The sequence below is a fragment of the Neopelma chrysocephalum genome, unplaced genomic scaffold, assembly GCF_003984885.1.
Source record: "Neopelma chrysocephalum unplaced genomic scaffold, ASM398488v2 Primary Assembly neopelma1_24, whole genome shotgun sequence".
Lineage (NCBI taxonomy): Eukaryota > Metazoa > Chordata > Aves > Passeriformes > Pipridae > Neopelma > Neopelma chrysocephalum.
Window position 1 is genome coordinate 20,761,141 of NW_020897693.1, and position 23,935 is coordinate 20,785,075.

Genomic DNA, 23,935 nt, shown 5'->3' on the forward strand with positions numbered 1-23,935 from the left:
ACACACTAATCTCTAAACTAAAACAATGAAACTTTCTTGGTGGCTGCCATCTTTCTCTGTCTTGATAATGGAGAAAATTTCTGAAAGAGAGCTCATGGAAATTATATTGTTTTTTCTGTTCACAAAGTCAGTAAAATCACACATCTACAAGGTGGTTCATCTACCAATTATTTTGCTATATCCATTGTCTTTTTTTTGTGAACAGTATTTAATTCTTTGTGTCTCAAGCAATGCAGTGTACTTCTTATACGGCTGATTCCTTGTAGCTGGAGCAGGGACCAAATGGTTGCTTAATACCATGCACTGATTCTGAATAAGAAAATAGCTGTTCCCTAAAATCTCACACTTGAATTTTGCTGGACCAGTCTTTCTTGAAGAGGGAATTTGAAGGCTGTACTATTAATCACATAACAAGTTTGATTGAGAGAGAAAATAAATCTCAGTTTTGCAGATTTCAGTATTTGACTTCTCTTTTTAAGAGTCTTGTTGTTGTTGTTGTTGCAGTTATTGATGTCCTGTGTGGAGAATTTCCTGCTCCATATTGAAAGTTGGATTGACTCACACACATTTGAACTTTTCAGTGTTCCCCAAGATGGGTCATTCCTCATCTCAGTTGTTTTAGTTGTTGAATTGTATATATTAGTTTTGGAGGTTTTTTTATTTTTGAAGGACATGCCATGGAATTTGCATAAAAGTATTGGTTTAAGCTAATTTCACTTAGTCTTCAAAATGTATTTCATTTTGTCTACCGAAGAGGTTCTTTAGGATCAGGTGAAGCGGGGGACAAAAAATAGTCCTGAGACTGATGAGGTTTACATTTCTATAGCAGTAAATTTGTGACAGTTGATGCCAGTCTGAAGTCATCGTGCTTAGAGCTAACAGTGTTTAATTACTTATATGGTCTAAAAATATTTTAAAATTTTCTAAGTAATCATGAGGAAATATTTTACTGTTTTGAAGAGAGGAAAACATGATTAACCCTTTCGCTGCTGTAGCTATGGGCACCTGTAGTGTTTGTAGATTTTTTTTCTTTGAAACTGATCCTTTGTTATTTCTCTTACTGCAGTTCTCCCTATGCTATGTTGTTGAGGTGTGCGGGCACATACAAGCACACACCTATGAGCTCGATAGTCCGATTTTTTAAATGATAATTAAATGATAATTAAAAAATTATGATGATAATGCCTGTTGCTTAACCCATGTGCTGATATATTCATCATACATGTCAGCTCATTTGGGAAGAGAAGGCAGGAGGGATGAAGCAGCGCCAGCACGCACTACGGAGGACTTGTTCGGTTCCACGTCAGAAAGCGACACCTCGACCTTTCATGGCTTTGACGAGGACGATGCAGAAGAGCCTCTCTCGAGCCGAGGAGGTGGCTGTGGTGGCAGCTCTCCCTCTGCAGACAAAAAGGGTGGCTGCTAAAATAACTAAAAAGACACAGAAACTCTGAATGATTTGCTGTCCTTTTTACTACTAAGATTATTATTACCTTTTTCTTTTTTTAATTTTAGGTCCTTGGGTTTTTTTGTTATTGTTGTTGTTATTATTTTTGTTATTTTTGTTGTTTTTCCTGTGGGGTGTACACTGAAAGCACAAGCTTTTAAAGCTCTTGACAACTACTTTGAAGAGACAGAAGGTTTTGATTTTCCTGGTTTTTTTAGGGTTTTGTTTTTATTTTTTTTTTGTTTTAATTTGGTTTTATCCCACCTCCCCTCCTTCTCTTTCTCTTTGGAAACATAAAAAGTGGATTTAATATTTTTTTTAATAGTGAGCAGAGTTGATTTTCTTGTCTTTTAATATATATATCAGCAAACCACAAAAAATACAGATGGGTTGGATAACAGAAAGCAAACCCAAATAGGTTTTTTTAATTATTATTATTATTTATATATTCTATATATTATTAGAAAACTACTTTTTAAATAAAAATAGAAAAACAAAAAAAGCAATGGATGTCTACTTGATAATAGAACTGTTTCTAGAGAACCACTGTGGGTGGACTCTATCAGGGGACAAGGAAACCCTTGATATGATGGCTTCTGCGTTTCGAGATTTTGCACTTACTGTAGCACGTGGAATTTGGCTCTTCTTGTACACCTGCTATGCTAACATCCAGAAAATACAACAGCACCATTGAAGACCATGGACTTGGGGAACACATTTCCATCTCCTTTGGACACCTTTACACTCAATAGATCTCTTTCTCCCTGCACCCCTTCATGTCTTCCTCACGCCGTTATACTTCTTTTTTTTTTCTTCACCTTTCACTTCATGGACAGCAATTTCCAAGCATAGGGATGGAATAAGAGTGGCAAGTCATAGGCGTCACAGACAAAACAGATGGAGGAGCAGAATCATGGAAGAAATTATATGAAAAAATACCTCACCTATACTTTTCTTTCCATTTTTAAATTTCAATTGACAGCATTTTTTCCTGTGTTGCCCTGTTTTTTCTCTCTGTAGTGTCTCGTAAGACACTTTATTTGCTTTTTAATAGCTTCTTTTGAAAAAAACCAAAGCAATACTAATTAAAGTTCCAAGGGCAATGGAGAAGAGAGGGACTCCCTTCCCAGCGACTTTCCCAGAAAGGAGGAAACATGCAGCAGGATTTGAAAGGTATGTCTGAACTGAAATGTCTTTCACTCAATTGTGAAATCTCTCTGCCCTGGATTTTCAACAGAAAAACCTGAAATGTTACAGATTTTAAAAAATGAAGTTCAAATTTATTTTTTCTGATACTCCTGCCCTTCAATCCCCGCACTTACATTTGTGGCATTAGTATCATATTCTCTTCCTTTAATTTTTTTTTTCTTTTGCTTGCTACTTTTTGACATGCTCATGTGAACATCAGGGAAAATAGAAAAGGAGCAAGCAGCTAGAAATGCTCTAAATCCACAGTAAACAAACAACAGGATTTCTTGCATCTGTCTTGCATCTACTTCTTCTATCCATGCAGCAGTTGTGTCATACAAATTAGAAGGTTAAGAAAAGTTTAAATGTTACCCAGTGTTCCTCAAAATACAATCAGAGTAAGCTTTGACAGGGAAAAGCTTACAGAAGTAATGAAGACTTGAATTATTATCTTGACTTGAAAAAGAACTCAATTTTCATTTGTCTGCCTTTCACTGCCTGAGGGGTGTAGGCCTGACACACCTGGAACCAGCCAGCTGCAACTGGCCTGTGGTGCAGGATGGCACTACACAGCTCAGCACTTACTAAGCCCTATATTTACTCAACTTCTTCCATGCTGTGGCAGCCCATCCTGAGCTCTGTGCTGATATGCTGACTATAGTCCTTGCAGCACCTGAACTAGGTAGCTGAAACCTACCCAAGTACATCTTTCTGAAGAACTCCAGTCACTGCATCCACTGCAAAATAGGCATACCCTAAATAGAATATTTTCCAAATGGAATCCTTACCATTGTCTTTTGTGAACCATGCCTAACACATTCTAGGCTCTTTTGGAATACAAACAATAATCAGATGCCTATAATTCAATAAGTCTTGATTTATTTTCATAAATGCAGTTACTATAACAATGCACACAGTCTTAATCCTTTTGCAACCAAACCACCCATCTTCATGACAACTGAGTAGCACAGTACCCTCAGAAAGAAGCCACAGCAGCTCAGAGAGTGCATAAAAATTTCCAGCTGAAATTTATTGCAGATAGCATAAAAAAAAATCCATCACCATTATTTATATCATTAATGTGTATATGGATGATCACTGGTTCAATATAGTCCTGAGAGAGGAAGGAAGATAAAATTAATTAATTGTTATGGAGAGAAAGTAGTTCTTGGATTCCTCAAGGTGTCTTATTAGACTGAGATAGCCAACATGAGTTTAGTCCAGCAGGCTGAGCACTGTGGTACTGACCATAGGAAGGCATTGATCATAGAGAGGAAATGAAGATGTAGAGTTGGAAGCTAAAAGAGTACTTGTTTAAGCTAGGTTGTAAAGTAGTGTTAACAGTGAATATTGAATGGGGTGTTGATATGGAATTGAAATATTCTCAGGACATGTAGTGCTGGAGTGAGGGCTGGGAACAGGGAAAGGAGGTTGGTAGCTCCTAAGCTGAAGATGAAAGCAAAGCAAAGGGGCTACTACACAAGACCCTCTGAGATGGACGAGGCGAAGATGACAATGTTAATGAGGCAGAAAATATACAGAAGGAGGTTTTGTAAGTGCAATTTAAAAAAAAAGAAAAACCAAACAAAAAAAACTGCGAAAGAGGACCCTGACACTACCATATCTAGTTCACTGATTAGGGAACTGCGCAGTGTAATTGTATCTTAAAGGACACATAGGTCCCAAACCAATCTAGGAAGGCATAAAAAGAATTTTCAATGTGAATTCTGGATTGTACCTAAAAATTAGTCATCTTTGAAATCAGAAAGGAATGTGATGCTCTGTATTCCCCAGTGATTTCAGCAGCTCAATGAGACCAGCTGTTCTTCATAAAATCTTCGAAGTTGCAGCCCTTCAATTAATCACGACCCTGGCTATTTCAGTTCTCCTTCAAAGACGTCCTTCTTATTACAGGAAGGTTAGCACAAGACTTTCTAAAGAATGTCCTGAAACACATGCTCCCATGCAAACCATGTACCAAAATAAGACAGCCTCAATGTGAAAGGTGAATAAAGGGTGTTTTTTATTTCAGGCCCTAAATTCAGACTTTTCTGTGTTTAATCATTTAAGCCATCTCCTCAGGTACCTTTCTACTGCTCCATACTAAAGGATCTTAGAAAACACATATAGTTTTCTGAGTTGTCCTCTGCTAACTCTGATTCACAGATGGGAACAGGAGAAAAAAGGAAGTGACGTGCTGCTTGAGCAGCTGATAGGGGAGAAGAAAGGCTATGTGGATTGTGCACTGATCCTCAGCCTACTCCCTTTTGTAGCACTTAATTAGTTGAAATTTTGGCAGGGACAGGCCTCAGCTCTTTCACGAAAACAGTATAAAATTTTAAGTATAATAATATGTATTAGGAAATTTTTAAGAAAATACAGAGTTCTGGCATTGAAGTTAAAAAGTAAAAGTGAGGAATGTGGCAGAACAGGAAAGGAACTGAAATCTGATTTGCTTCAGTTTGCATCTCTTCCCTTTGCCCAGGCACCCCACAGTTTTGTGGGCTGGGTATTTATTTCTTTAATATGTAATGGTGCTTGGAATAACATCATATGTATGCGGTAAGGTCATAAATGATGAGCATAGGCTGCTGAAACAAGGGCCAGAGAGAACTTTGCCATTGACTTCAGAAGCACTACCACTGGGCTTTCTTAGCTATTGCTTTTATTGAATGAAACCTTCCTATTAATACTCTTGCTAGTATGGTGTAGACAAGCTCCAAGATGGCCATTTGTTTCAGCAGAATGTGTTATTAGAATCCCCTCCCCACATTGTTTTGCCTTTGAGATTTTACATTAGTTATTCATTTTGAGTTCTAGTTTGCCATTTTACAGACCTCAGCTTAGGCTTTTGATTGAAGACAGAGACTCAGTTTGCTGCCTACTGATGCATGGAGCAAATGAGAAATACACCCAAAGAGTCACTGAATCTGGGCTGTGATGTTCTCTCCTGCCAACTTTGCCTTTTTTTGGTTAATTCTTACAATGATATTTTGAGATGGGCCCTGAAATTATAGTTCAAATACCATAAAACTATGGAGCTTTCAAAGCCTGGCTCCTCATGCAATTTTCCTCTGCCCCATGGCAGAGGCATTCATGGCATTCAGTTTTACTGAATCAATTCCTCAAGCAAACATTGAATTGACCCCACTGGGAGTCATCTTACTATAAAAGCTCCAAAATCTGCCCAGTGTCTTTTGTGCTGCAACATATGTAGATGTTTCCAATAAACACCCATTTCATATTCTCTGGTTTTTGTTTTTTTCTTATTTACATTAAATTTGTAGCTATGAGAATATGTAAAGTATGAGGCACATACATGTGTTCATGCTGGCATGGGGTTGTTTTGACAAACCTTTGCAGTGCAGGAATGTAGCCAGCCTGAATTTTTGCTGACTGAGCCATTACAATAAACCCCACCAATCTTTGTGCTCCTTGCCAGATATCTACCAGTGTTGAAAAAAACCCCAAACTATATAAATACCATAGAATACTGAAATTGGGTCAGAATTATTTTCATGTCCCTGTTTGTATTTCCATGAGTGCTAAGTTTCCAATTTCAGAGAAGATAAGTTGTAATAACATCTAGAAAAAAAACCCCAGCTGTTGGGATTTCAAGTTCTGATAGCCCTCTTAAGCGGATGCTGCCAGTTCATATCTTTGACTTATTCTTTTGGTCGCTGGCAGCTTCTAAGATTTTGGATCTTTGTATAGTCCAGAACTGATATGAAAGATGTGGGGAAGACATGGGGGGAGGCACTCACATTTTGTGGAAATAAAGAGATTATTTTATTTGCTATCTAATCCTGTTCAGGAGCTTAGTAGCATGTAACTTAGTCAATTCATGGAATAAATGCAATGCAAAATGCAATCTTTCATTCTTTCCAGGAGTTATCACATTGCTGCCACCCCATGAGTATCGTTCAGACTTCTGAAAATGTCTTTTGTGCCATGCTCCATACGCTTGTGGCTCCCTACAAATAATTCATAATATAGCAAGGTAATCAGAGCAGGATTTCATAAGCAAAGGTCTTACCCCCAATGAAAAGACAGTTATCTAAGCTGAAAGATGAAGGTCATTTAATGTTGTTTACAATAAGAAAGATTGACTGGTTCAGTGCCTTTCTCTTGGATATGCTCTTTCATATCCAATTTGTTTGTTTGTATTAATTTATGGCTGCCATGATCAGTTGAAACTGAGTCTGTTGAGTTACATTTTCAAAGAACTAGAAGGCAATCAGTGTTGGAATCTTGGTTTGTGCTGCTTCTGTTTTTTCTCTGAAAACTTGCTTTTGTTGTCTGTTTGAGTTTGTTTAGTTTTACTTTGTATTGCCTTTCCCTCTGCAGTCAGCCCTGCCCTCATGGACTCCAGCATCCTTCAAGCAAGACATTTCAGAAGAAGACCAAGAGAAGCCAGGATGCTTTGATACTTCTTTCCTTGCCCTGACTCTTCTGTACTCGTGTTCCATCTGGCACAGGAGCCTGGACTGTGGGAAGTTGGCTGCCAACTATTGAGAGAAGTCCTAGGGATGCCCTAAGCTGGTGCAATACAAAGAAGTTTTTTGAAGTCTTGATTTCATTTTCTTTTAAGTGTGTGTATAAACCCAGGTCAAACTGGAATTGATCTACAGTAGAACTGACTGAAAAACAAACAAACTGAAAAAGACAACTATTTTATTTATTTCGATATTTAAGAAAGAAAAGAAGTGCTAAAGTTGCACAGTATTTTTGTTTGAAATACATTTTACTTCAAATTTTAAATGCAATTTTGTGAAGACATGAAATTTTAAAAAGCACTTACTGTAAAATAAAGACTGAATATTTACTTTAAGGAAAAAACTTTTTTTAAATAATGAAAATAAAGGTCAACTCTGCTCTCTTGCTTTAAAGAAGCCATTCATACATGTGCTGTGTATCTTTGTTTTTTGAAAATTGGATGTGGTAAGTGAAGATTGTTCTGATTTACTTTCTCCTTAATAATATTATCCTGTTAGATGCTAAAAACTTACTTTGCTGTACTGTGTTAGGCACAAATCTAAACAAAAACTGTTGGAGTAGCAAAGACCAGGCTCAGTGGCTGAATTTTTTTGTTACCAGATTTTATGTCTGTTTCAAAGGACTATCTTTTCCTAACAGGATTGATGTGTCTCTTCTGCATGTTAAAAGAGGTTTGCTCTTGAGCAGCTCTGCAATACTTCTGCTGAAAGAGGGGTTTCAAAAATGAAAGCAACACTGTTAATTTTGGTATTATTTTTTGCTTTGGTAATTCCACAGCTCATTGTGATTTGGCTGTAAAGGAAGTATCTCAATGTTAAGTGCTCTTGGCATGGATCTTTCTGTCAAGGATGATGCCATGTGTAGAAAACTTGTTTACTTTAGCCCTTCCTTAAGTGGTAGTGGACTTTGAAAAGTGTACAGGTGCACCTATACGTCAGCAGTAAGCAACAGGGGTTACTCAGCTGGAGAAGATTGTGAGTTCCCACAACTGCAATTCTAAATTGTCCTGTGAGGCAGCAGTGAGGGATGTTCACATCCCAAATTCTAAGTTGTTAGGCATTTTCTCAGTGAAAAAAAAAAGATGTTCTGCTTCATACAAGCACTGGAGGGTTTTGTTGGCTGCCAAATCTGCTCACAAAGGATAGCACAGCACTGTTAGTGTCATGTGTGATGCAATGTAGTAGAGATGCAGGATAGCCTTGTGTCCTAGAAGAGTATTGGACTTGGCTCTCACATTAGCTTCTCTGTAACAGGGGTGCCAGATGTCTGACACCCCCGTTACAGAGGAGAGGCAAACTGAGGGCAAACCATACCAAAAGGTATTAGTATAGAAACCCAGGGTATAGACAGAAAAAAATTAGCTTTGTTTATGTAGCTCAAGTTGGCTTTCAGAATGAAAAAAGCTATGTCTACAAAAATTCATCCTGGTTAGGTGAAGCTGAGCCTGCATCGTGTTTCTTGCACACCTAGAGCTCAAACTCACATCAGTGGGAAGTTTTCATGTGTCAGTAGCAGCAGATTTTGTACTCCTCTCCCTTCTCCTTCTTCTGTTTCTTCCCAGATTAACTCATAGGGCCAAAAATAGTCATGTAAGATGTCCAGTAGACCTGAATCCTGCTCCAGCTAAATTAAATGACAAAATTTGTGTCCTCATTGAGCTCTTTAGCAGGATGGGTTTGTTTTGTTCATTTTGTTGGTTTCTAAACTTGCGGTGGTTAATGGCCTCTAGAGAAAAAAAAAAAGAAATAAATTTTCATTTCATCAAAACGTAAGACGCACAACTGTAATGAAGATTTTTAAACTGTAGGGTCTCTGTTCAGTTTGTGTAATATTCCTTCCAAATAAAAGTTCTGCTTCCAATGTCCCTACTGTATATTCCTCTGTAAATACTACTTTATCGAACCAATTCCACAAGGTCTGTTTTAGCACAAATAATCTTCTTTTAAAAAGACATTGTTGAGTACTTGTACATATACTTTTCTAAACTCTCCATTGTTTATAATACTCTCTTTGAAGCTTAAAATAAAACTTCCTCCTCTATTAATTTTGTTTCCCTTTTCCATTTTGTAAATTATTACTTTTGTCCCCAGATTTTTGTTTTGGTATTTCTTAATGAACCATTACATTAACCAAGAATTATCTTCATTTTTGTCTTTACTTTCTCTTCTCCATGCATTGGACAGCAGAAACTGGTCCTGTTGCTTGCTATAGTGAAGGTAGGCAGGAAATCAAAAAGTGCTCTTGTGTAGGACTCATTTTAAGAGGTTTTCCTATCATTTGGTGATAATAGAGGATCTTCCTAAAAGTGTTTGTATTTTAATAGCCTTCTTCATGAGATTAATAGAGATACATTAAGGTAATTTCGAATCAAAAGTGGAGTCTAAATTATATGATACCTGTTTGTATAGATTTTAGTGACGCTGCTTAAAGATTCCTGCCCCTACCTATGCTGTTTCTAATCCAGTCACTGGAGTAACTGGAAACTGTGGTTCCCTTTGCTGCATTTTACAGTGCTGACATGAATCTTCCCTTTCCCTTTGCATATATTAGATTAATGGTATGGTTGTATAGAATGGAAAGAGAAAGAGGAAATACTGTTTCAGATTAGATGCCATCTTTTTAGGAAACTCTGTGTGTGACCTCTTCCCTAATATGCTTTGCTGTTATTTTTTATGAAGCTCTGTTGTACAGATGGGCTCCTACCTGCTTGATTTTTAAAATCTGTGTGTGATAGAGTGTGTTTCTTGGCAGCAGAGAATTAACTCTTCTTGGTCATCTTTTATAGCCCTTCCCTATAAAGTTTTATTTTTCACATGTAATTTCAATTTCCATTAGTGTTTTGTTTCTTCACTCTTTCTTCAGGTAACTATGACTTGAAAACTTCACTGCTTGCCTTCAGACCTTATCTTTACCTCTGCAAGGTCTTTGGCCAATTCACAGAAGTAATTTGTATTATTTGACCTGTAGTAACTGATTTTGAACCCCCATCCCAATACTCTCTACAATTTAATAATGTCAAAGCATGAATATACGCAATCTCTTGTTTCGCCAGTTAGCACTTATACTCAGTCTACGCATATTTTTATTTACTTGATTGGAGAGAGGCATCATGCATACTGCAGTAACTAACTTTTCTCAAGGTACACTCTAGAATTACAAGAAATTCTTTCTCCCTTCTGACCTTAGCAGACTCTTGTCAAGAAAGTAATCTAAAAGGGTTCATACCAATTTTTGTTTTCTTTTTCATTGGAGGAAGGAGGAAACAAAAAGGCAGTTTCAGCTACCTTTGTGTCCTCAGTCACTGTGGCTCTTGGGAACCTATTTGAGTTCTAATAGAACAGTTCATGGACTCCTTACTGGATTGTCCTCAGCTGTTCTGTGGCTGGGCACTGGGGCCCAGAGGCAGCTGAAAAGACAGGGTAGGGTGCTATCTGTATTTCTGAGCCATGCTGAGAAGGTAGCTGTGGTAGTCTCCTTAGAATTTACATTGACTGATGGGATTGATGGGTTTAAAGCCCCTCCTAACAAGTTCCAATTTCCTTTCTGTGATTTGATCTCAGATACTCTTACAACAATCTGAGCTGCAGGCCTACAGAACTACTTTTCTGTAAGGATTCATGAGGGGCAAGTAACTTTTTTTTCCTACCCAAAATCAGAGAAAGGGACAGAGGATATATGATGGATGGATGCATGGAAGGAAGGAAGGAAGGAAGGAAGGAAGGAAGGAAGGAAGGAAAAGGCATCAGTACACTTTTCTTGTTCAGTAGGTCATCTCCCATTCTTAGTTGTCATTTTCATTGTCCCCAGTGTGAGGGATGCACTTTTTTTATTCTTTTTTTAAGCCACAGACCTGGAAATAGAAATGTTCTAAACAAAATTTTAATTTTGCAGAAATTATCTGAACAGAAAAAAATACCACTGTTCCCTAAGTCCCCGAGCAGATTTATGCTGGTATAAATAAATCTTATTTTCCCATTTAGAGAATGGCTCTTGCCAATGAGAGTGAGACATGGTAGCAGGAGCGAGTAAAAATGTCTGCTAGCATTGTGGAAGTAAATGGGTGCCCCCAAAACCAAGGTTTCCCTGGGCTAAGACTGAGATGAAGGCTGGCAAAGCTGAGGGTTGGGATCCTGAGCTCTCTGGGTGGAATAAAAACAGCATCAGCTAATTTGCTTTAACCTGAACTAGAATATTGCACTACTTTAAGATTTATTCCAAACTTTTGCCTGCAATCAGATAAAAATTTGCATCCTGGATCTGTGAGCCCTGCTTGTATTTAGATCCATCAGCCTACCAATGATAAAAAGCCCCCATAACACTTTGTCTCTGAAACCAAGCTTTTAATGCTCATTAGCAACGACATAGACTTCTCAGTATTCTGTCCCATTCATGGTGTTGAAGATGGATGAGTAAGACCTCAACTACATAAAGCATGTATAGCAGAGCACATAAGCAATGACTACTCCCCTTAGCTTTGTCTGGGTTTCTCCAAATTGTAGCTTGATGTTTTTAAGATCTCCACTATCCCTTGGAAATTATTGTATAAAGACTGTATTTTGTTTGCTGCACTAAAGCTGGACATGTGCCACAGTTAAGTCCTATCTTTGATTTTAATGATGTAAGATGAGAGCCATCCATCTGTGGCATCTTAATTTCACCAATATATTTTTTAAGACCTGACTGCATTTTCTGCTGTTTCAACAAAGGCTTTTGCTCTGTGTGCTAGAAACTTACACTATCTCATCTGTTATTTCATATGTTTTGTCTTTGCAGCCTGTAATTCCTCATGATTCCACGGTGGGTGGACCATGGTGGGAGAAGGATGGCATTTACCTTTAAAAAACCACATATTTCTGGAGCATAGTGTTGTGGCTAATATTGCCATCCATAATTAGAAACAGTTTTGCTTAATGTTGCCTAAGACAGCTGTGGTAACTTTAAATGATCTACAAACCAACAATGGCACTGCTATGGAAAAGGCAATAGACTTTGAACATTGAAGCTGGGCAGTGGGCTGAAGCTCTTAGAACTACTGCGGCCTGCCTCAGAGAGGCAAAGTCTAAATGCTGAGTGGTTTGGGGTTTTTTTGAGTGGGGTTTCATTTCTCAGTGCTATTCACCTTCCATAATCAATTCTCAGTAAGACCTAGTTTATATCTAGGTTTGTACAGGTGTTAAGAGTAATTTTTTACTTGGACTGAAGCCCCTTATTAAGTTTCTTCAGTCTTTGCTGTTAAGCATCCTGGTGTTGGTGACTTCATTGTGGACTGCAAGAAGTGAATGAACATGACCAAATCTTTCCGATACAGACTCCTTTTTTGAAACAGATTAGAGATTTTAAATAATGCTGAAGATACTTTAATCAAGCATTGCTGAAGACTTAGCTTGATAATTTGCATTTTTGTCATTAGCCAACAGCCATTAACTTCTTCATACGATGATTTCAGGAATCAGTATTGAGGCCAGCTCTTCAAGGTGAGAGGAAGTCACTGGATGGGAAATGGAAAGACGTACTGTCACTAAAGGGGTACTTTCATTTTAGTGTAGGCCAGTGTGACATAGCTTTCAAGTTCATGTAGTACTTTGTGCAGTGAAGTTTACATGGAGTGGTTTTCAGCCTATCTTTGAGAAATGAATTTTCCTGTTGGTACAAATCATAGTTCCTTCACATCAGTGCTCTTCTGGGAGTGGCTTAAATATGTAAAACAATACTAAAGTTTTTCCAACCCATTCCCCAGGCTTAACAACTTGTTTTACAGTGTGGTGCATTCTGCAGCGGATTCTGGCTCAGAAGTCTTATCTGTTGCTGGGATATCTGTACTTAAGCGTCTTAAAGAACAGGTCCCAGCTCTTCCCAGGTCTTTCCATACTGACTGTATCTCTGAATGTGCCCATCAGCCTGGAGGCTTAGAAGAGTTCTTAACTGTCCACAAACTCTCTCTAGGTTGAATTTAGATTGGTGTCATACTCTTCAAACATCCAGATAGTCCTTCCTATGGAGAAGAGGACCTTTCCTGAGTTAGAGAGCTTTATTTCCCTTGCAAGGCAAGGTCAACCTCTTCATTAACTAGCTCTCCAAGACTCCTTCCTCACTTCCATTAAGGGTGAAATTTTGAAAGTATATAGTGAGCTGAAAGAAAAAAGTCGAGATTAATTTCCTGAGGACATCCATACCCTTTATATTCCTCTATGACTCTTTACATATTTTTGAGTATGGCATTGTGTGAAGAAGAACTAGTCCGCATTAGGCTCAGTGCAGCTATCATGGAACTAGCTCATTTCTTGTTTAATCTGATGTGATACTTAGCTCTTATGAAGTATTGGTTGTGTAGGTTAGAGCAGCACAATTCACTTGTTACAGGTTAAGGAATGGCCTGCACTTTGACTTTGCTAATCTGGAGTGGAAGGTCTGGTGAGCCCTGAGGAAAGAGATCACGGATTTTATTCTGGTGGTTTTCCACTGAAAAACAAATTTAAAAAGCCTACTGGTTTTTTCATCTCTGGCAGTATTTTATTGGACATTTACTCAAAAAGGCCATTGAAATAACTGAACTGAAAAGGACCATGGTGAGGTTCTCCTCCTCCTTCAAAATGAAACGCGTTCTCTTTTTCTCAATGAAATGACCATTTTCCACTGCCAAGTGTGTGCAGGCCTGCATGAAACATTTCATTTGTAATTATTTTTTAACTTTCTTAAAAACAATTCCATCAAGTTCACTTTTGAAGCAAGGTACTGCTCCAAAATGAAAGTCCAACTTTTTGTTCATGAGATGCTGGCACAAAATGACTCACCCTTTATGAAAAATCAGTCTTTTCCCTCTGCCACCTCTTAACCCTTCCTCCCCTCCCACTTGCTTTTGACTGAAACTACTTTGTTCAAATTCACTCCTTCACTCAGATGTTTAGATCACCCAGAAATTGCATTTTTTAGAGAGTAAACAAAGACATTTTACTCCCTCCTACGGCACTATTGATGCTTTGCAGAGTGCAGTTATAGCTCTTACTTTCCTCTGGACATTGATGTTGCTGGGACTTTGACAGAAAAGTGAAAACTGACTGCCTTATTGATGAAATCTCTATTGGCACTTAAAAATTCCCAACCAAACAGGAATAAAATCAGTAGATGATGGGATTTTCCCAGCTTCTGACACTGCATTACAAACAGTGGAGAGTGTGCATGGGGATCATTGCCTATTTGGCAGCTGAAAGGATTTCTTTAACTTAATTCTTTAACTTAACAAGGGACTGAAGTAACTTGCTTCAAATTGGTTTTGTTTCTGTTGAGTAAGGCAGTTATACTTATGTCTGAACATACAGTTACATTAGCAATAGTGTAAATTATGTTTGTGTGAGAAAGACAGACCTCTTGCATTTTCAGCATGTTCACATCAATTATCAACCATTTACCCATTATGTGCTGAATTTCTTTACCTAGATGATATGTTACCTCATGTAACAGCAATGAGGTCACTGTGTATACAATGGCATGGTGTCTTCTGCATAGTTAAGTTTCTTTGATATTAAAATGATGACATTTAAATAATTTCTCTGGAGTTTGCCATTTGATTTGAAATTTCTAGAACTGTGCTGGCAGGGAATTAGTCTAGAGTCATTCCTTAATCTTTCTAGAAAGAAACTTAGTCCAGAGATTAGGAACACTCTCCCCTTTATCCCTTTCCTTTCCCTAATTCATCAGTGTAAACCCAGCCTATCCTGTTTCCAACTGACAGTTGATTTTATGGGATGACTGTTTCATGGCTCATGGTTGAGATCACCTCTGAAGTTCTTCCCACAGTCCTTGATGCTTGAGGAGAACCACAGTGGTGCAGTGGGGATTGTCTTGATGCTCTCTGAACTGACAGGGTGAATATGGCCTGTTTTAAATGAAGAGGTGTCCATGTCATGACAAATTGCCTGCGTCACACTTTCCCTCATAATCCCAGCTGAGAAGCCCCTGTTAGAGTGCTCTGGGGAAATGATGTGTCCCATCCACTGCTGCCACCAGCCCAGTTTAGACACACTTTGTGTGAAAACACTGGAGTCTTTTTGAATGCTCCTTTGATATCATGGGAGCACTAGGCAGCACTGGGCATCCCTGCAGGCAGGCTGCCATCTATCTGGCTGTGATAGTAGGGCAGTTTAACATCAGAAACACTGAGGAAGGACCAGGTATTTGGACAGCAAATGTGTGTTCAAGCAGGTAGCAGAGTCCCTGTTATATTAAAGGGAGGGGAGGAGGGGTTGGTAACAAAGGCAACGCCACTCGTGGAAGGCTATTCAGGCTGCCATTTCCCTAGCATTTTAAATACCATCCCACTCCTCTCATTATAGCTGGAGATTTTGGCTCTCCCAGGGGGGAGGACATGTTCTAAATGGGCTGCCAGGGAGGTGGATTTAATGCACTAGGAAGAGCTGGCTTCACCAAGTTAAAAAGCAAAACAAAACCCAATCCTCCGTTCCTATTTTTAGTGTTTATGACCAAGTATTTTTGCTTGGTTGCTCATTTTGAAAGGGTTTAGTGAGCCTGCCAGTTGATTGAAAGCTCTGTGGTGTGTGAGCTGGCCTGGCTGGGGAGCCTGCAGTGCATAGCGACGAGGTCGGAGCTGTGCCGGAGGTTTTTTTCCACTGCAGTTTGTTGAAGGGTAACGAAAATGTCCCTGGGGCAAAGGGGATGTTGGCTTTCCAGATTGTGGTGATTCATCTTGTCTGGATAAGCAGTCTTTCTCCCACTCTTGCATTTTCATCTCACCCCTACTTCACTGTGCAACCAAATGCAAAACCTGCCCCTCAATGCGTGGGCAGCCTTGCTGAGTGTCTTCCACAGCCGACCCCCCTGAGCTGTACAGCTTGGCAGCATTAACATTCCGTGCCTGTCCTCCTGGCCAGTTCATGTTCTATAAATGGGTTTATTCTTGTTATTAGGAGCTATGTCCCTGGCATATGGAGTCCGTGCGGTGCCTGCAGGCAGGTTTCCTTCCTGTTGGTGTTGGTAAGCAGCCCAAGTGCCTCCTGGCAATTAGCAGATCGTTACCCATAATGCAGCACTCAGCGATGCAGCCTGGTGGTTTTTCTGGAGGTCACTCTGACCTAATTCACCCCCAGGAATTGTACAGTGCTGGCATGACTTACCAGTGCATTAACAAGCTGATGCCTCAGTGCAAGGTTATTTGAGTGCTTCTGCATTATTTTTCTTAGGCAAGAAATAGCCATTTTGTCTAGCGGCCAACGGTGGTTAATGGGGGCCAGTCTGGAAGAAGAGGGAGCTGAGTGCTGGCTGGTTTTGAGATGAGACATGGGGGCATGTGACATCTCCTTCGGCTTTACAGTTGGGGGCTGTTTCTGATCCCACAGGTTGCAAATGCACAGGGCTCACAGCATCTTTGCAGTGAACTGAGCAGTGTGTGTCAGGTGTGTCTGAATCCCCACTGCTTGGCCTTAGAGAGGAAGACAGAGGAATGGGACTGAGCCCCAGCCCAAACCCCTGGGAGATATGGAAATAGAGGTGCAGATTTCAGCTTTGGAGGGGCAAGTGTGCCTGGACAGATGGGACACCCACACAGCAGCAGACACCCTGGCAGGGCTTGTCCTCCCCCTGGCAAACCTGAGCACAGAAATGCAGCAGCATCAGCCCAAATCAGGGTGTTCTCCCTGTGGTGATTGGTCTGCACCGAAGTTAATTATCAGCAGTTTTTAGAGGCTTTTAAAATCTGTAACTCCTGTTTTTTCATTTTTCCCTGCTAAGATATGTATGGCTGGATTGTGCATGCTAAGGAAGGGGCAGCAGGTACACAGGGAGAGGCACACACAAATCTATTGCAGTAAAATTGTTTTAAAAGATTTCTCAAGTAGCTTTTGTGTAAGATCTGTGGCATCTACTACCAAGGGGATGGTGTGTGGAGAATGATTTGACTGACAAACCATTAGGAAACCCAGAATAACTCACTCGGGGCTTCTCTCTCTTTGCATGCTCTAGAGGTCACCCCTGAATCCCACCCAGCTCCTCCTGCCGCCATATGGCAGATGGAGTTCTGCTGCCTTGTCTGTGGCTAATCTCCCTGGGTGCATGTGGGTCTGTGTATGCACAGATCCTTCATTTTGTTTATGCACATGAGCAGCCTGAGCCAAGTTTTGCTCTTCAGGTACCCTCTGTAACCCAGGTTCCTTGTGCTAGCTGATGCTCTTGGTGCTTAAGATTGTTTCAGAGAAAATTATATGGCATTGTAGAGTCAAATCTGGGCATGAGTTGAGCTGGTGGGTGGAGTTTCCTCAGGCAATTAAATTTTCTGGGGAGTGCTTGGAGTTAAGGGGTGTTACAGCAGGAGCTCGCTAACTTTGTTCCTCATGCCCTTTGGTGTTTGTATGGCTAAAGGAGCAGCAGACCAGTGCAGGAGAGTGAGCTGCAAGTGTCACCTGCCACATACCACCATTTTCTAACTTCCTCAAAATCTCTGGCTCTAATTGCTTTCAAACGCAGGTTTGTCCTGCTTTCAGTTCCCATTGACTCCAATTACACCTGCCAAACTGCAACTGGGACTGAACCACTTTCTTTTGCACAGGGGTTTTATTTGTCCCTTGGGTGAACAATTAAAGCAGGCTCTCTTCTACTGGTGCCGAATATTTGAGCAAGTGCTTGTAATTTATGTCACTTCTTCTACTGGAACTGGCAGTACTGAGAAGCAAACCACCTCCACCAGAGTGCAGCTGGCTGCCAGTCACAGTGCTAATGCAGCAGAGTGCCCCTTCACTTTCTACAGGCTCAGTTTAAGCTCTGTGCATGCTGGCCAGAGCAACAATAGGCCAGAAAATGAAATAATAGGAACTATAAGCTCTTCTACAGCTGAATGGTTTCAGAGATCAATCAGTTATTAGAGGCATTAATTCTTCCACAATTACTGGCACATTGTAGCGTATTAGAATAGAGGAGAGTTGGTCTCTAACCAAATCAGAGCAACTAAACTATTCACTGAAGCCACTGAGTCCTTTCGGACTCACTTTAGCAGAGTTGGCAGTGCTGGAACACACTTAAGAAGCTGTATTCAGCGGGGCCCTGTGCTGAAGTGGTTGAGGCAAGCATCCTTCACCTGCAGACTCCGACATCTACCCCTGCCCTGGCCCCTAGAAAAGCCATTATATTTTTCTGTAATGAAATACTCCTGCTTCTCCATATCACAGAGGTAGTGTGGCAGCTGGTGCCTTGGATCCTCGCCCCACAAACATGGGCTCCTGTTCATGAGTACCTCCATTTTAGCAGGCAAGCATATATCTACACCTTAACACCTTCACATTGCAAGATAGAAAGGGCCAGGAAAATGCCAAGAGCTTCCCATCCTCATGCCTTAGGAATGTCTAGTCTTTTTCTGAGCATTGAGGTCCTCAAACCTGGGATTCTGGCAGAGCCAACCCTTTTGGTGTGCTTAGGTGGTTTGAGTTTTTAAGGGCCTTTTCTAATCCATCTGTTGTTGACACTACATGTCTGTAAGCATGCCTTCCTAGACAAACAAATGAGGGTTAAATTTTTATATCATAACCATAAAATCATATTACTTATTAGAATTACAAGTTTCCCTTCTTTTGTACACATAACGGTAGTAATTCCGTCTAATGATGGCAGTGGTCACAGCAATCCTTATTCTTAGCAGGAGGAAATTATGCCATTTCTTTGCATGTAAAACTACCATTATTTGGATGGGATTCCTGTGACATAGGTCATTATATCTGTAATACTTATTTATAGTTGTTTAAAGACCTGAATAGTTTGTGGAATAAATTCTGATGCAATATAGCCAGGAGCCCTGTGAATTTTCATCATGCTATTGATTAAAAAACCCACCACTACATAGTGAAGATAAGGGAAAGAATTGGAAACTAGGTCAAAATTCCTTTTACTCTGTATAAATAATTTCACATTTGTTATAAAAAAAAATCTTTGCTTATTTTTTTCTTCAAGATAATCTCTGCCTTTGTTTCAAAAAGGGTATTGATTGGATTGTTTACTTAAATAGTCTGTGGCGGGTGTGACAGAGCACATGACTGCAATTAATCTTGTGATGCAGAATCCATTATTGAAAAAGCACTAATGAGCCATTCTAAGGCCTTCACTGGTCACAGAGTGCCTGGGAGCAGCAGATTGCTCCTGCCCTTTAATGTCAGTTTTGGTCTTTAGTGTTATACAGCCAGTGTAAGCAGAAGAGATTTTTATATTTTTTTAGGGTATTTATTTTAAAATTATCTTTCTCATCAGCCTGCAATTGCACCAGGAGCAGGAGACAAGAATTGGTCTCTGAATGTGCTCACCTCCCCACTCCTCTGAGCAGATGTCTGGTGAGCATAGTGTACAATGAAAAGCAGTGGCATGTGAAACTCGGATGTCACTATAAAATATGGTCTCAGTTGCAGAGTTCAGATCCAGAGGAGAGTTTCGACAAAGACGAGGGAGCTTTCAAACATGATCTACACTTTAAAATATTGTTTTAAGACAAAGGGATGAGCTGTTGGAAACCTCACTGCAAGTTTTATTGTCTATGTTGTTTATAGCTATTGTAGCATAGCAAAAGTTTAGGTAGAGAATAGTTATGGTAGATTAGAAACTGTCAATGTTATCATATTGCCTTCTCCTTCAACAGAACTGCTCCCAGGATGTGTTTTAGAGGTCTGTCTATTGACTTTGGTGACACCATAAATATGTGTTACTTCTTCCTCTTATTAGATCTGTGGAGCTGATACCTACTTGTAAAAGTGATCCAGGGTTTCCCAGGGCTGAGCCACCACCTGAATTATTAACTGAGTTCCAGCTGCAGATTCTTTGCTGCAAACCTTTGCCATAGCAAATGCTGTTTATCACAAGTTTAGGTGAAATAAGACTGTTTCTTCATCTTAACCACATAAGTGATGAACTTAAGCAAGAAGACTCTCTGGCTTGTGCACTACCATAGTGTCTGTAACTTGAACCATATTTTGGACTGCTCTTTGTGTAAAAGAAAATTGTTTGTGGGCTAAACTGGCCTTTAAAAAAAAAAACCAAAACAAAACAACACAAAAAAAATTAAAAAAGGAATTTGAATTTACCTATTCTAGCTTGCCACAGGGGGCTTTGTGTTTAGGTATTCTGGCACAAAGGGAATGCTAAGAAGTTCTGTGATATGGAGCAGGGATGATGTTCACTAACATTGCCTCAGGAAGTCTTGGATGTGTGAATTTTCTCATAGGATGTAAAACACTGGGTTTTGGCAAAAGTAGCAAGAATATAGAGAGATTGTGAAGAAGGAGAGCAGGGAGGGAAGGAAAAAGAATTTTAATGTATCTACTGGCATGCTTACCATACATTACAGTGCCTCATCATGCTGCTGGCATAAGTAAAAATAGTGTTTCCAATGACATTAGGTTAGGGTCATGGTACCACAAGGGATGTTGCTTAATGTAAAAAAGGATATGACTTAGAGGCCTAAGAAAGACATGTGCACGAGATATTCTTTTTGCCTTATACATGGCATAAGCCCTGGATTAACAGAGACCAATCTGCAGCTATGCAGACACTACTCTTGTAGTTACAGTAGTGGGAGACAGAGCCTAATGGAGTGAATAAATTGGTATATTTTTGCAAAATATTTCTTCATTGCTAGTAAAAAGAAACCACTGTGGCCTTTGCTATACTATTAATATTTTCTAAGGAATCCTCAGTCCACAAGAGACCCTTTCTTTTAGGCTTGTGGTAGGTGAGGTTCTTAAGAAGTGCTCTGCAAAATAGGATGGATCACTCCAAGGATGAGGCACTATCAATAGACATGCAGCACAGAAGATCTGCAGAGGTGTTTTTGAGGCAAATGAGTAACAAGGCAGTCAAGACTGATAACTGGAAGAGAGTGGGGATGGCTGCAAAGGGACATGGATAAAGTAGCGAACAGCACCTGACCTTTGTGTCGTGTGAGAAAAGGGGGTCTTAGCTGGAGTCTCTGCAATGAGAAACATGTGTACACAGGCAAATGAGCATGTTGAAGATGTGTATGCATTTAGCTGTGATTTATTTCCCTAAGTTTGGTTCCATTCTTTCTGTTTCTTTTCAAATGTGACTGAAACTATTTAACTCTGATTAACTCACCTCCCTGTATGAGTTGCTTTCTGTGATATATTACAGCAATGTACAACATTTCTGGAAGCAACTCTGATGCTGGGATGAATTCCTCCCGATATGTAGTGTGCCCCATGCATTCTATTTACTGGTGTTGGAATAAGGTTTGCATTCACTGTAAATCAGATCTGGAGGAACATTTCAGTATCATGTCAGGTTCTGCTAGCTTGGTAGTATCAGAAATTATATGAGGTCCTCTCAGGAAGAAAAGGTATCTTGTCAAATCTCCTTTTGCATAGTTGCTGTTTCAAGCTCCCCAGAACTTTAGTTTGGTTCACTATAACTCTCAGTAAAATCTGACACTTGTTTTGTGCTGATATTTCACGGGTGATCTTCTTAGCCCATCTGAGCTCATCAGCATTGTCAAGACATTTCTTTATTCAAAGGCTTAAGAGTGATACAAGCAATTTCATTGATCCTTCCCTCCTTAAACATCTCCTTTATTTTCTATTCCATTTCCTTAATAACTTATGTATACACATTTCTTTGCTGGACAGGCTTAGTTTTCATATCAAAACCATGCAAATATAACTGGAGAACAAAAATCCTTATTACAGCTTTTGGTAGTACCATGGACACATAAAAGAAATATATTGCCCACAGCATTATTGCCTTATCCAGCAATTCTCAGCAACTGTTTGCTTCACTAGCTAGAAAATACAGAAACCTCTTGTAGGGTGGTGATGGGTGGTGTGATGGCACAGCAAAATATTGCTGATAGGTCTGGTAATGAAGATGGCACATCTGTACCCACATCTACCATAGACATGCCTTTTTTTCTTATTGGAGAAGCAGCCTTTCTTTCTCCACTCTTAAAAAGGCACTTAGGCCGGTGGAAGTGGAAAAGATTTTTTCGTACCCATTGGCTGTAGTCTAAGAACAGCAGATTGGCTGGAGGTGAAAAAACCCTGTGCGCCTGACTGTGTGAGTTTCTAGAAGTAAGAGGCAGTAGTGCTGGATGTGTGTACCTGTATTTCTAGTTTTTCTATAGATGAGCAGTTGACTATCCCTGTCATGACTAATGCTTTCATGTGTCAGAGAGGGATGCCAAATATGTGGCTTTCCACCAGTAGCTTATTGCAGGTGATTTAGGCAATGTCTCAGCCTGATAGGGGTGGTTTGGGAGTACAGTACTTTATTTCAGCGGTGTATTTTTCTTGTTTTGTTTTGCAGAAGGAACACTGATCCTACCTTTGGTTTGTTTGTTTGTTTGCATTTTCCCCTCCAGAAAGCCCATTGCTGACCCTGCTACTGTGATACCGCTGTTTTGCAAAGCTGGAGTTGACACGCATGTAGGGGTGGGGGTTGTAACTCTGGCAATTTGTCCTTCCCAATTAGATGTGACTGTTCTGCTAGCTTTCCCTTCTTTATTCCTTTCATTTAGTTCATTGTGGGAGTTGGCTTGGGTTTTTTTTTCCTTTTGGTTTCTTGTTTTGATCCTGGAAGGTTAGCTGTGCAATTTGGTTTCTTCTGTGCCAACCAACTTTAGTGGCAGAGCTCTTAAAAAAATTAAAAGCTATATCCCTCCATCCTGTCTTGCATCTTCTCTCTACACCACTGCTTCCATTTAAGCAAAGTTTACAGAATTGCTCCACCCATTTGGACACCAGGAAGGGAAGCTGTGAAATGGAGAATAACCTCATTTCCACCAGGTCCTTCGTTCCAGTCGAAACAACACTAATTGAAACTGTAGTTCAATTTCTATTAAGACAGATGGTCTCTATCTGAAATCAGGTTTGTTTCTGATTTCATCCTTTCTCTTGTTTTCTTTCAAAAAAAAAAAAAACAAACCAAAAAGCAAACGCACAAAAAGCAACTCAAAGCCAAACCATTTTTAAGAGCTCTGAATAAAAATGCTTTGCCAATGGGGAATGGGTGGAGATGACTCTGATTTTCTCTTGTGCCCGGCAGCGAAAGGGTTAATGCCTGCTTTCCTCTTTGGTATCTGTTAGTTGCAGCCCATGTTGTGATCAGTCCATGTCCATGTGTGTTTTGTTCCCAAATTTAATACCGGTTAATTAACAAGCAATAAGTGAGCCTTAACAATGACAGTTGTTTCCGATCTTCCTCAGGACACCCGACCTGCCTGCAGTTCACCACAAACATGACTGAGGCTGTTAAAACCTATCAGTGGCAATGCATTGAGTGCAAATCCTGCAGCCTTTGTGGGACCTCTGAGAACGATGTGAGTTCATTTATCTTTTCATGCAAATAAGCATCTGCAATCTGCTCCCATGCCCATCCTTGAGGAGCATGTGGCAGTGGTGTGGGTCATTGTTTTACTGCTACTTCCACACATCTCCAAGGAAGAGCCACCCTTAAGAGCAGAGATAGGCTTCTCCCAAGTGTCCCTATTCAGCCATTGGTCTGAATTTACCACAAGTATCATATAGGGTCACTTAAGGTGGCGATACTTGTAGTTTGTATGCTTATTCAATAGAAGTTAACTGGGGGTCATAAACTCCTGTTGCAGGGTATTTCAAGAGAGTATTATTTTCAATATGGCAGTCAGAAGTAGACATGAATATGTGATAACCCAAGTATGTTTCTTCTGTCCCTGATTTTCCTTACTTTCTTGGCATAAATTTTACACTAAGTAAACATGAAAACATTTGAACTGGGATGGCTAGGCCTCACCTAATCACCTATTCCAGTGATTTCCAAACTACGATCCAGAGC

At 39.9% G+C, this 23,935-nt stretch overlaps 1 protein-coding gene across 10 annotated transcripts in view; it reads left to right on the forward strand.

The window, feature by feature from the left end:
- Nucleotides 1-23,935, forward strand: part of DPF3 (double PHD fingers 3) — a 142,358-nt gene that overhangs the window by 102,108 nt on the left and 16,315 nt on the right. For 6 of the 10 annotated variants that reach the window (XM_027707426.1, XM_027707433.1, XM_027707408.1 and 3 more), the window contains one exon: nt 23,329-23,441. In XM_027707426.1, the coding sequence (XP_027563227.1) occupies nt 23,329-23,441 (113 nt within the window). Of the gene's footprint in view, nt 1-1,229; nt 2,621-6,982; nt 8,997-23,328; nt 23,442-23,935 lie in introns of those variants that run through there. The other 4 variants (XR_003538091.1, XR_003538092.1, XR_003538088.1 and 1 more) reach the window with 2 other exon arrangements.